Consider the following 13,460-nt stretch of genomic DNA (forward strand, 5'->3'; position numbering starts at 1 on the left):
TTGTGAATTAGGTCGTGAAAGTGGGACAGGCCCTTTAGCCCTAAGAGCTAAATCTAACTCTAAATCGAACATTGAGGGGACGGAGCAAATAATTCACACTGCAGCAGAATAAATTTCAGGAATAACATGGATTATTGCCAAGTGGCTGTATCTATTCTCCACATTTAAGGCAAGTATTTATTTTGCAGAGCATTCAGGTCAAACACCTGCCATTTCTCACCCAGTGTGCAGTCTGTAGCAGATATCACTGATTGAGTGTAGGATACAAACTAGTTTTTATTTAACTCTCTCCAGTTAAGTTTGCATCCAATTGTTCTCACTGAAAGCAGTTAGTTCAGTGTAGATAGTAAATCAAATATGTAATCTTCATTCCCAATACAACTTCTGAGCTTCTCTTGAATATCCTTCTGGGTACAGGATTGCAGGTCCGAACTGTAAACAGTGTAGCATTGTTTGTTCTGCCTTGAATTTCCAAGCACTAATCTTACGGTCGTGAGTCCATAACAATTGGACTTTTGTTGGCTGGATGAGATACGATTTATTTGAATTTTACTCTTCTATGCAGTTTAATTATCAAGATGAAGGTGGATTGAACAGGGCCATAAAGCTTCATTTCATAGTCAAAGGAAGGAAGTATACATGTTTGAAGATTTAATTTTTCCTTTATGCTTGAAGTATATCTAGTGCACAAAGCAAATTACCAAAGTAAATAAACTGCAAAATTGATGCTTGAGGAAATGATTGTTGCGGTTTCATCACTGTGAGGAGCATTAATACCTGGCCCGTGCGTTTAAGCAGGTGGCTGTGCATTATTCACATGCGGAATTGCATGAAGCAGTCGACTTCTGTACAGTGAAGATGGCAGTAACAGGGTTAATCCATACTCATGGTTGCAGGCAATTAGATAATTAATACATTTTAAATGATTAGGTGGTGAAGGCTGTGGATTTACAACATATCAAATCAAATGGTGTACTTATGGGGACATGAACTTGCGCACGATTCACTATTTCCTACATGAATTGCACTTTGTTTTATCGAGAGTTCAAAAATGAAGGTTAAGGGTCACAAGACTTTAATTTAGCTTTAATTGGCAAGTAAGCAATGTATGCCCATGGTGTTGAGACCAACACATAAGCAGTATGGTGCATTGTGACAGAGTGCCTGGTCTGATATCTTGCTGATTGGGACTTCCACTGGATACCAGAACAGGTTATACATACTTTAGAAAATGGATACGCACTTTTTTAAATGTGAGTCAGTCAGAGTTGTAAATCTGTAGAATTCTCTGCCACAGAAGGCAGTGGAGGCCAATTCACTGGATGTTTTCAAGAGAGAATTAGATTTAGCTCTTGGGGCTAACGGAATCAAGGGATATGGGGAAAAAGCAGGAACGAGGTATTAAGTTTGGGTGATTAGCCATGATCATGTTGCACGAAGGGCCGAATGGCTTACTCCTGCACCTATTTCCTATGTTTCTAAACAAGATCAAGGAGAAACATGCCCTGCTGAAATTCCCTAAACAGGCTTCTCACTCAAGCCATTGACAATGCTGCCAAAGCAGCAGGATTCTCTAACCTTTCCTTTTCTGTCCTCCAGATATTACCAGGTGCGTGCAGCACTGAAAGTCCCTCCCCGAATTCCTCACAGGCTGACTGCAACACTGACAGGTCCCACAGGTAAGAAAAGGGAATGCAGACAGGAGCTGGCTTGGTCAGTCACGGCCTCATTATAAAACCCAGGGAAATGATTGTGAATTATAGCTACAAGGGTGTTCTTTATCCTCTTCATTTTTTATGTACCACTCACTTCCAATTACTGTCAATGATTGGGTGTTTTAAACATAACTTTGCAAATTTGTGTCTAACCTGGTCTTACAACTGCTGTGGTACCAGAGTTGTCCTTTTTACCTTGTCATAATACCCATATTCTGCACTTGCGTTATTAATATGGGTAAGCTGTTCATCCGTTGCTCGTCTCATGCTTTGCTTTCGAACAGGAGTTGTTGCAAAGCATTCAAAATCAGGGAGCTACAGACTTAAGGTGCTGATCTGAGTTGTAGGGCTGCAACAGCATCTTAACTACATTGAGTTTACTCGGCAGAGATCTGTTATCGGAGCTGTCAGTCAAGGGCATGACTAGGACTCCAGTTTGCATTCAGTCAATCTGGCCACAGCAAGCCTGCACAGCAGGTGCTGCAGTGAGCAAGCATGCGTTTAATGTCAGAAAACATCTGGAATCTATCTTTGGTTAATGCTGGTTCACAGCACAGAGCCTCAACACGACTGTGGTTTTAGCAAGGTGCTGAATGTTCTGGCTTGTATACAGTGATTAACAGCTGGCGGGTGGAATTCACAGTAAATGCATCCTTAGAAGACGGTTGTACCTGAAGGTAACTTTTATCATTCAATAGACTCCCTTGTAATTGGCTGAATTGAAAGAATGAGCCACTCTTTAAAATTATGCACCCCATCTATATATTACTACTTTGAGGCTGACATGATTGACCTGTGACATACTCCTACAGTGACTTGACAACCGCAGAATTGTTAGAATTATTTAGCGATGGGAAGTTTTACAAGTGTTTACCAGTAACCTGCTGTGTTAGAGGAAACATTGTAGAACAGACAGAAGAACAAATGTAATGGTGCCACTTTGAAAGAAAATAGACAGATATAATGTGTAAATAGAAAGAGACCTCGCCAGAAAGGAATGAGGGATTTGTGCATTGAATAAGTACAAGAGAAACAGGCCATTGAGCCCTACGAAGTCCATTGCCAATGTCATGTTTCAGTTGTGTCTACTTCCAGCCTTCTCTGTCTAAGTATCAGCATAACCCATTTATTATCTAAATGGTGGCCGACTAGGAAAAGAGGAGATGCAGCGAGACCTGGGTGCCATGGTACACCAGTCATTGAAAGTGGGCATGCAGGTGCAGCAGGCAGTGAAGAAAGCGAATGGTATGTTAGCTTTCATAGCAAAAGGATTTGAGTATAGGAGCAGGGAGGTTCTACTGCAGTTGTACAGGGTCTTGGTGAGACCACACCTGGAGTATTGCGTACAGTTTTGGTCTCCAAATCTGAGGAAGGACATTATTGCCATAGAGGGAGTGCAGAGAAGGTTCACCAGACTGATTCCTGGGATGTCAGGACTGTCTTATGAAGAAAGACTGGATAGACTTGGTTTATACTCTCTAGAATTTAGGAGATTGAGAGGGGATCTTATGGAAACTTACAAAATTCTTAAGGGGTTGGACAGGCTAGATGCAGGAAGATTGCTCCCGATGTTGGGGAAGTCCAGGACAAGGGGTCACAGCTTAAGGATAAGTGGGAAATCCTTTAAAACCGAGATGAGAACTTTTTTCACACAGAGAGTGGTGAATCTCTGGAACTCCCTGCCACAGAGGGTAGTCGAGGCCAGTTCATTGGCTATATTTAAGAGGGAGCTAGATGTGGCCCTTGTGGCTAAGGGGATCAGAGGGTATGGAGAGAAGGCAGGTACGGGATACTGAGTTGGATGATCAGCCATGATCATATTGAATGGCGGTGCAGGCTCGAAGGGCCGAATGGCCTACTCCTGCACCTAATTTCTATGTTCTATGTTCTATGTTCTATCTCCTCACCTGCTAATCTAGGCCCCGCTTAAAATTCATCAATATTATTTGTCGCATTAGTCCCCGTAATTTCACATTCTGACCAGGAACACATCTATGATGCATTCTCAACACATTCTCTCATCTTGATGGCAGTCTCATGTTAATTGTCTCTGTACATATTCTTTCCCATAAATTGAAACATTCAGAGTTTAGAACTCTGTTGTAATTAGCAGGACAAACTGTGGCCTAAGTTGATAAAAAAGGGTGCAATTGAATTAATTAAAGTCCATACAGATAGATTTTCATAAATTCAGACTTTAGATCTTACCTTTCAGTTAGAGTTGATTCATGGGTGCCTTCTTTGTGTTGGAGCACTTCTGCAGCGACTTTGCTTTCAAGGCTTTCTTGCACTTCCATCCACTTAGCAGCACATTCTTCAGCCTTTTTAATGCTTTTCTTACTAAATACAATTAACCTGTTGCAAGTTTCCACGACATGTATTCCACAGAACAACACATCTGAATCTCCAGTAAAACAGGCATCTGTGAAGCCCCCTTAGCCATTTTGTGTGCTAGCCTGAAGCAAAGTGCGTGATTGGCCAACTGGCAGACAAATCAATGTTAAACGTGCTTTGATTGGAGTAAAAAATTCCCGATTATTTTCCAGTTTTTCTCTAATTTAATAAAAATGAGCAAGTCTTCTTCATATCGAGTTTCAGGGGTGATTTATATAATTGTTTTTACACAATATGTGAAAATTTCATGTAGTTTGGTGACTTGGGTCACAAAACTGCAGAATAAAGCTCCTCGGCCCATGGCCTACCTTTATTCAATGCAGAAGCTATCCTCAATAGTCACATTAAGACTTGTTTGTACAGGTGGCACAAACCCTGAAGTGCAAATTAATTTTATTATGCAAAGTGTCTAGATAACCATACTGCTTCCTGTCACAAGTTCTGAAAATGAAGTTGTTGCTTTCAGACCACTTAATGAAGTCAGATGGGTATCTAGACACTTTGCATTGCAGGCTATAATAAAAAATAATGAGGGACCAGTTGCATATTTTGAGGAATATAACTCAAATGACCCTGTGGCCAAATACTGTCACAAGCAATGAACAAACATCACATACAAAGTAGCTTATTAAGGGCCTGTCTCACTTAGGCGACTTTTTAGGCGAGTGCAGGAGACTCTGCACTCGCCATAAGATTGCCACATGGCCGTCACATGTTCGCTGGTGGTCTCTGGTGAGTCGCCTTCATGGTCGCGAGGAGTTCCCTCATTCTGGGAACTAGTCGCGGCCTCAGTATGGTCGCCGCAAATTTTTCAACATGTTGAAAAATTGGTCGCCATGGAGAAAATCGATAATCCTGGAGTCGTGGGTGCAGTTATAGTGGGGTCGCCATGTAGTTATGGGTAGTCGTGGTAGTCGTAGGTAGTTTTAGTTAATCGCGTTTGCTGACCGGACATTTTCATTGGCTCATTGGGGGAAAAAAAACATAAGTGCGAGTTTTCAGAACCAAGGATAACCAACCGGTAATGTTGAATGCCTGCCAAACTTCACAGCTGTGTATCTCTGGCTTATTATAAGTTTTCTGGCTTCTTAAAAGTGTCTCCACTCCCTCTCCCCCCTTCTCTCCCCCCTTCTCTCCCCCCTTCTCTCCCCCCTTCTCTCCCCCCTTCTCTCCCCCCTTCTCTCCCCCCTTCTCTCCCCCCTTCTCTCCTCCCTTCTCTCCCCCCTTCTCTTTCCCCTCCCCCTCTTTCAAAGGACTTACCATACACTGTGCTAGCCGTCTTAACCTTCCTGTTCATCGCAGTGTGTATCTGTATAATCTTGGCTTTGCATATAGTGAATTTCAGACAGCGTTCCCCCGGCTTGCCCTGGCCCCAGCCTTTGCAATGTGTTTGTGTGTGTGTGTATGTGTGTGTTCCACTCTGACAGTCGCCATCCCAGTTCCCAGTTTTTCAGGCGAGTGTCGCGAACTTGACAGTCGCCGGCAGTCCGCTGAAAAATCGCCTAAGTGGGACAGGCCCTTTACAGGTTTTAAATTATGTATTTGAAGAACTGGCTGCATTGTGGATGTTTCGGCAAAGGAGTAACTTGACACCAATTGGTGCACTTCATTTTGCGCAAGGCAAAATAAACAAGATCAGAAAGCAGTATCTGGGAAGCAGTGCTTCGTGGAGTGACAAAGTTAAAGTTTTGTTAGACCAACAACATCAAGAAAATGTAACAGTCGATACAAGTTCGCTGTTGACTTTTATAAATTGTCTTTGTGCTCATTTAGAAGAAAGGTTTCCTGAAGATGAGGTAGAAGAATGGTCAGTTATTGATTACTCCTCAATTGCAAATTGTGACTTCACATTTGGCATTGAACAAGTTAATTCCTTATGTATAAAATATCGTGATTTTCTCGCTGAAAATACTGTAATAGTTAAACAGTTCAATGATTTCAAATTTTCCATGCAAGAGAAAAGTACATCCAAACTGTTTTCAAATTTTACTCAAATGGTGGTATTTGCACTTCAAAACGAACAGTTTCGTGACCTTGCAAAGTTGATGAACATTGGGGGAAGCTTTCTTGCATCAAGTTCGGACTGTAAGCGAGGTTTTAGCCTAATGAATCAACTCAAAAACAAGCAGAGAAACCGTTTAGGTGAATGTCATTTGGATATGCTAATGAGAATCAAAAGCTACCAATTGGGTGGATGTTCTATTAGAATTGATAGTGTTTACAAAGAATGGGTAAATGCCAAAGACAGGAGAAAGAAAAAAGTAAATGAGTGACTGTGTTGTTATTCTGTTCAGTTTTATGTTAAATATTGTTTAATTTGTAGACCGACATAAACTATGCTATGTGTAAATATCCACATTTATCATCCGTATAGCCTAGTTTATCAACTATCCTTGCATTTGATGAGTTTTGATTTCTCATTTTCTGCAAATTTAATTTAAAAAAACTATGAATTGTTGGATGTTATTATTACTTTATTTCGGCGTTGTATCACATAAAAATAACAAATACACATTGATATTTTATTTAATGGAACAACAAACTGAAGAAACTGAAAAAGTATAGGATAAAATCTTAACTGAATATATAACCATCAATTGCATTTATATTTCTACAAATATATTTGTATTATATTAAAGCATGGCAATACAGTTTTATTAGCCATGAGAGAGAGGCTATGGCAATAATATCATGAAACAATTTCAGGTTTATATTTGCATAACAATTCAGTGCACACACACATTTGTAACAGCATATAAAATTGCACAATACAGGATTTCTGCGCACACAAACTACTAAAAATTAGAGGGAACATTGGTCACAGCCCATGTCTGGATATCTTCAAGCTATAGGTGTCATTCAAACGGAAGATATAGAAAAATATATTGGAAAGTGAATTATCTGTTTAGCAACCGGCATTTCTTTGTTTGACCTAGAAAAAGTTGTGCTTTTTAAGGTGTTGGTATCTAAAATTTTTAAATACCACATTTGTGAAGCCTATTTTTTTTTCTTTTTTCTTTAATTCGATGATGCTTAATTAGATAATAATCTAACAGAGTCCTTTAAGAATCACTTGGGATTTATTTTCTTTATCAAAGGCAACTACATCATGGCCTGATATAGATTGACAGTCGTTCATAAGGTCCAAATGCTGTCAGGAAACGTTCACAGCGTTAGCTAGTTTAAATGAGGCTAATTTTCTAATGTGTAAATTATAGTTAAGAAGATGTCTGTGAATTCCAGTACACAGTCAGAACAATACCACCCAACATGTTTATTTTTATTTCCTTGCTATAAACTTCTTGTACCTTGGTGTGTAGCATTTTCTGAGAGATTGGTGGTCCTAAAGTCATACTATAGATACTTGAGAATAGAAATAGAAGTTTTGATCCTTGGCCCCTTATGTTCATGATGGCTTCAAGGGGAGCAATACCATTAGTCTAATTCGCCACCCTCCCACTCCCTGCAACCTACTCATTCTCACACACCTACTCAATGTTGACTCTTATTGCCTCTAACCTACACAAGGGAGTAATTTTCAGTAGCTGATTAATTTACCAGCATATCTTTGAAGAAGGAGTGGAAACTGCCGTACTTTGAGGATTCTGATTTGGTTGTGGAGAGAAGGCACAGGCTCCACACTTTGGAATCTAACTCGAGTGTCTGGCTCTGAAGTGGCACCACTCCAGTACGTCACTCCCATCAATGGAACCTTGCTTCTGCTAAAATTGAATGATTCGATTTCTAATATGTAAGAGGGAAATATTTAAAAAATAGTAAATCTGGTCAGCATTAGGCCATATGCTTCTTTCATTCTCTTCTGCCATTCAGTAAGATTGTGAGTGATTCCATATCATCTCTTTTGCCTTGTGGTATCTTTGCACCCTGAGTTTTCTTTTTGTGCTCAGAAAACACAATCTCTGCCTTATTTATATAGAACAACTGAGGTGAAATGCCAAAGCTTTCCAGGTCTATGGAGAAAGAAATTCCTCATCATCCTTGCTATAAATGGTCTGCCCTTTAGTCTTGAGACTGCACCCAGAGTTGTATAGTCTCCAGCTAGAGGAAACTGACAATAATCTGACAATCCCTTTTTTAAAAAAAATGGTTGTCTCAATATTGGACATAGGTTGGTTCACAGGTAGACACAAAATGCATGAGTAACTCAGCGGGACAGGTAGCATCTTTTATTTTTTTTATATACAGATACAGATAATTCTTTTTAGAGATACAGCGTTGAAACAGGCCCTTCGGCCGACCGGGTCCGCGCTGACCAAGCGGTCCCCACACATTAACACTATCCTACACCCACTAGGAACAATTTTTACATTTACCAAGCCAATTAACCTTCAAACCTGTACGTCTTTGGAGTGTGGGAGGAAACCGAAGATCTGGAGTAAACCCACGCAGATCACGGGGAGAACGTACAAACTCTGTACAGAGAGCACCCGTAGTCCACAGGCCACCTAACAGTAGTAGTGGAGTTGGGGATGGCATCAAACAGGAAATTAGAAATGCGTGCAACAAAGGTGAATCAAATTGGCAGGGGTGCTGAGGAAGAGGATTTCTTGGAATGTATGCGGGATAGTTTTCTAAACCAACATGTAGAGGAACCAACGAGAGAGCAGGCTATTCTAGACTGGGTATTGAGTAATGAGGAAGGGTTAGATAGCAGTCTTGTTGTGCGTGGCCCCTTGGGCAAGAGTGACCATAATATGGCTGAGTTCTTCATTAGGATGGCGAGTGACATTGTTAATTGAGAAAGAACGTTTCTGAGCTTAAAGAAAGGTAACTTTGAGGGTATGAGACGTGAATTGGCCAAGATTGACTGGCAATTGATCCTTAAAGGGTTGACGGTGGATATGCAATGGAAGGCATTTAAAGACTGCATGGATGAACTGCAACAATTGTTCATCCCAGTTTGGCAAAAGAATAAATCAGGGAAGGCAGTGCATCCGTGGATAACAAGGGAAATCAGGGATAGTATCAAAACAAAAGATGAAGCGTACAAATTAGCCAGAAAAAGCAGCCTACCAGAGGACTGGGAGAAATTCAGTCCACCAGAGGAGGACAAAGGGCTTAATTAGGAAAAGGAAAATAGATTATGAAAGAAATCTGGCAGGGAACATAAAAACTGACTGCAAAAGTTTTTATAAATATGTGAAGAGAAAGAGATTAGTTAAAACAAATGTAGGTCCCTTGCAGTCAAAAACAGGTGAATTGATCATGGGGGACAAGGACATGGCAGACCAATTGAATAACTACTTTGGTTCTGTCTTCACTAAGGAAGACATAAATAATCTGCCGGAAATAGCAGGGGACCGCGGGTCAAATGAGATGGAGGAACTGAGTGAAATCCAGGTTAGCCGGGAAGTGGTGTTAGTTAAATTGAATGGATTAAAGGCCGATAAATCCCCAGGGCCAGATAGGCTGCATCCCAGAGTACTTAAGGAAGTAGCCCCAGAAATAGTGGATGCATTAGTGATAATTTTTCAAAACTGCTTAAATTCTGGAGTAGTTCCTGAGAATTGGAGGGTAGCTAATGTAACCCCACTTTTTAAAAAGGGAGGGAGAGAGAAAATGGGGAATTACAGACCAGTTAGTTTAACATCGGTAGTGGGGAAACTGCTAGAGTCAGTTATTAAAGATGGGATAGCAGCACATTTGGAAAGTGGTGAAATCATTGGACAAAGTCAGCATGGATTTACGAAAGGTAAATCATGTTTGACGAATCTTATAGAATTTTTCGAGGATGTAACTAGTAGAGTGGATAAGGGAGAACCAGTGGATGTGTTATATCTGGACTTTCAGAAGGCTTTCGACAAGGTCCCACATAAGAGATTAGTATCCAAACTTAAAGCACATGGTATTGGGGGTTCAGTATTGATGTGGATAGAGAACTGGCTGGCAAACAGGAAGCAAAGAGTAGGAGCAAACGGGTCCTTTTCACAATGGCAGGCAGTGACTAGTAGGGTACCGCAAGGCTCAGTGCTGGGACCCCAGCTATTTACAATATATATTAATGATTTGGACGAGGGAATTGAATGCAACATCTGCAAGTTTGCTGATGACACGAAGCTGGGGGGCAGTGTTAGCTGTGAGGAGGATGCTAGGAGGCTGCAATGTGACTTAGATAGGCTGGGCAAGTGGGCAAATGCATGGCAGATGCAGTATAATGTGGATAAATGTGAGGTTATCCACTTTGGTGGCAAAAACAGGGAAGTAGACTATTATCTAAATGGTGGCCGATTAGGAAAATGGGAGATGCAACGAGACCTGGGTGTTATGGTACACCAGTCATTGAAAGTAGGCATGCAGGTACAGCAGGCAGTGAAGATAGCGAATGGTATGTGAGCATTCATAACAAAAGGATTTGAGTATAGGAGCAGGGAGGTTCTACTGCAGTTGTACAGGGTCTTGGTGAGACCACACCTGGAGTATTGCGTACAGTTTTGGTCTCCAAATCTGAGGAAAGACATTCTTGCCATAGAGGGAGTACAGATACGTTTCACCAGACTGATTCCTGGTATGTCAGGACTTTCATATGAAGAAAGACTGGATAGACTTGGCTTGTACTCGCTAGAATTTAGAAGATTGAGGGGGGATCTTATAGAAACTTACAAAATTCTTAAGGGGTTGGACAGGCTAGATGCAGGAAGATAGTTCCCGATGTTGGGGAATTCCAGGCCAAGGGGTCACAGTTTAAGGATATAGGGGAAATCCTTTAGGACCAAGATGAGAAAAACATTTTTCACACAGAGAGTGGTGAATTTCAGGAACTCTCTGCCACAGAAGGTAGTTGAGGCGAGTTCATTGGCTATATTTCAGAGGGAGTTAGATTAGATTAGATTAGATTATTTAATGACCACACAGTCAAGCTGGTGGAATTCAGGTTCAGTACAGGATGTTACAAGGTAGGCTGATTCCCGTCAAACATAACATAAAACACAACATCATACAATATACAGTACATGCATGGGGAGGATATGTGCTGTTGTCATAGTGTGTTCAGAATTCGGATTGTGTGTGGGTAAGAACTGTTTTTAAATCGAGATGTCTTGGCGGACAGTGAGCTGTAGCGCCTTCCTGATGGCAGCAGGTGGAAGATGTGGTGAGCTGGGTGGGAGGGATCAGAGATGATTTTCTTCACCCTTGACACGGACCGTTTGTGATGGAGTGATTCTATTGATGGAAGGGGAGTGCTGATGATTTTGGATGCTTTGTTAACTATGCGCTGTAATTTATTACGGGAGTGAGTGTCTAAACTGCTGAACCAGACTGTAATTGATGAAGTGAGCATGCTTTGGATGATGGCTGTGTAGAATCGGATTAGGAGGTGTTTCCTTACTCTAAACTTCTTGAGCTGGCGGAGGAAGAAGAGCCTTTGGTTGGCTTTTTTGTAGATGTGATTTGAATTGATTTTCCATTTGGTTATTGCTTATGTGAGTGCCAAGAAATTTGAATGAGTCAGTGGTGGATATTGGTTCGCCTGAGATGAGTAGGGGGGTCTTGGGTTGTGCCTTTCGTCTGAGATCAATGATGAGTTCGTGTGTTTTTGATGTGTTGAGTAAGAGGTTATTATCTGTGCACCAAGTGACTGCTTTGTGTGTTTGAGTGCGGTATTCTGTTTCATTATTGTTCGAGATGAGACCTATGATGGTTGTGTATTCTGCGTATTTATATATTTTAACTGAACTATGCTGGGATGTGAATTGGTTTGTGTAGAGTGAGAATAACCAGGGTGACAAGACGCAGCCCTGAGGGGCTCCTGTGCTGAGGTGCAGGGGGTGAGATATGGTGTTATGTATCTTCACCCTCTGTTGTCTGTTCCAAAGGAAGCTGTAGATCCAGTGACAGATGCAGGGGTCAATGTTCATGTCCGTTAATTTATGGAAGAGTTTAACCGGGTTGATGGAGTTAAATGCTGAACTGAAGTCCATGAACAGGATGCGGGCGTACGTGTTGGCGGTTTCCAGGTGTTGCAGAGTGTGGTGAATGACCAGATTGACTGTGTCTTCCACTGACCTGTTGGCTCTGTATGCGAATTGGTGTGGGTCCAAGTTGGAGGAAGTGCTGGTTTTGAGGTGAGCAAGAATAATGCGCTCGAATGACTTCATGGCCACAGATGTAAGGGCAATCGGTCTATAGTCATTGAGGCAGGATGATGTGTTGGACTTGGGCACAGGGATGATGGTAGATTGTTTGAAGCACTGGGGCATTGTACATTGGCAGAGGGATGAGTTGAAGATGCCGGTGAATACAGGGGCCAGTTCTGCTGCACAGTGATGAAGCACTGCTGGGCTGATGTTGTCTGGGCCTGCAGATTTATTTTTCTTCTGTCTCCTGAAGGTAGTCCTCACCTCGGCCTCCTGGATGTGGAATGGAGGGGGAGGAAGAGGAGAGGGGGACAATGGTGGAGGGACTGGAGACTGTTCAAACCTGCCATAGAAAGTGTTCAGTCTATCTGGGAGTTGATGATCATTATCTGGGATGGGGGTGGATTTCGTTTTGGAGTTGGTCATTTCCTGAAGTTTTTTCCAGACAGTTCTAGTGTTGTTTGTTGAGATTTCTAGTTCTAATTTGGTGGCATAATTGTGTTTGGCTTTCCTTATTGTGGACCTTAATTTATATTTTGCAGCCATGTAGTCCTGCTTGTTTCCAGATTTATATGCAGCATTTTTATCAGTTCTTTATTGTTGAATTTTTTTTGTGAACCAGGGCTTGTTGTTATATTGAGTTAGATGTGACCCTTGTGGCTAAAGGGATCAGGTGATATGAAGAGAAGGCAGGTACAGGATATTGAGTTGGATGATCAGCCATGATCATATTGAATGGCGGTGCAGTCTTGAAGGACCGAATGGCCTACTCCTGCACCTATTTTCTATGTTTCTATGTAGTCGGGATCGAACCTGGGTCTCCGGCGCTGCATTCTCTCTGAAGCTGCAACTCTATCGCTGCGCCACTGTGACCGCACGAGAGAAGGAATTGGTGACGTTTCTCCAGATTAGTCAGGGGAAAGGGAAATGAGAGATATAGACGATGATATAGAGAGATATAGAGAGATAAAGAACAATGAATGGAATATATGCAAAAAAGTAACGATGATAAAGAAAACAGGCTGTTTGTTGGGTGAAAATGAGAAATTGGTACAACTTGGAGGCACTCTATCCCTCCCCCACCCATGTCGCACCAGCTTCACGTTTTCACAGTAGATCAGGACTGCTCTCTAGCTGTTGGTAGAATGGTTCAGGTTCCTGATAACAGCTGGGAATAAACAATGGGTGAGCTCACCGGGGTATTTGTTAGCAGGTGATCGCATTCTGTAACAAATGGAATCAGGTGGCTGCTTCA

At 41.7% G+C, this 13,460-nt stretch overlaps 1 protein-coding gene across 1 annotated transcript in view; it reads left to right on the forward strand.

Annotated features, from left to right (window-relative positions):
* fam135b (family with sequence similarity 135 member B) overlaps positions 1–13,460 on the forward strand; it is a 423,599-nt gene that overhangs the window by 146,116 nt on the left and 264,023 nt on the right. Inside the window, exon 3 of the mRNA XM_033019952.1 lies at positions 1,600–1,679. Coding sequence (XP_032875843.1) covers positions 1,600–1,679 — 80 coding nt within the window. The remainder of the gene's footprint in view (positions 1–1,599; positions 1,680–13,460) is intronic.

Source organism: Amblyraja radiata, chromosome 4 (assembly GCF_010909765.2).
Source record: "Amblyraja radiata isolate CabotCenter1 chromosome 4, sAmbRad1.1.pri, whole genome shotgun sequence".
Taxonomy (NCBI): domain Eukaryota; kingdom Metazoa; phylum Chordata; class Chondrichthyes; order Rajiformes; family Rajidae; genus Amblyraja; species Amblyraja radiata.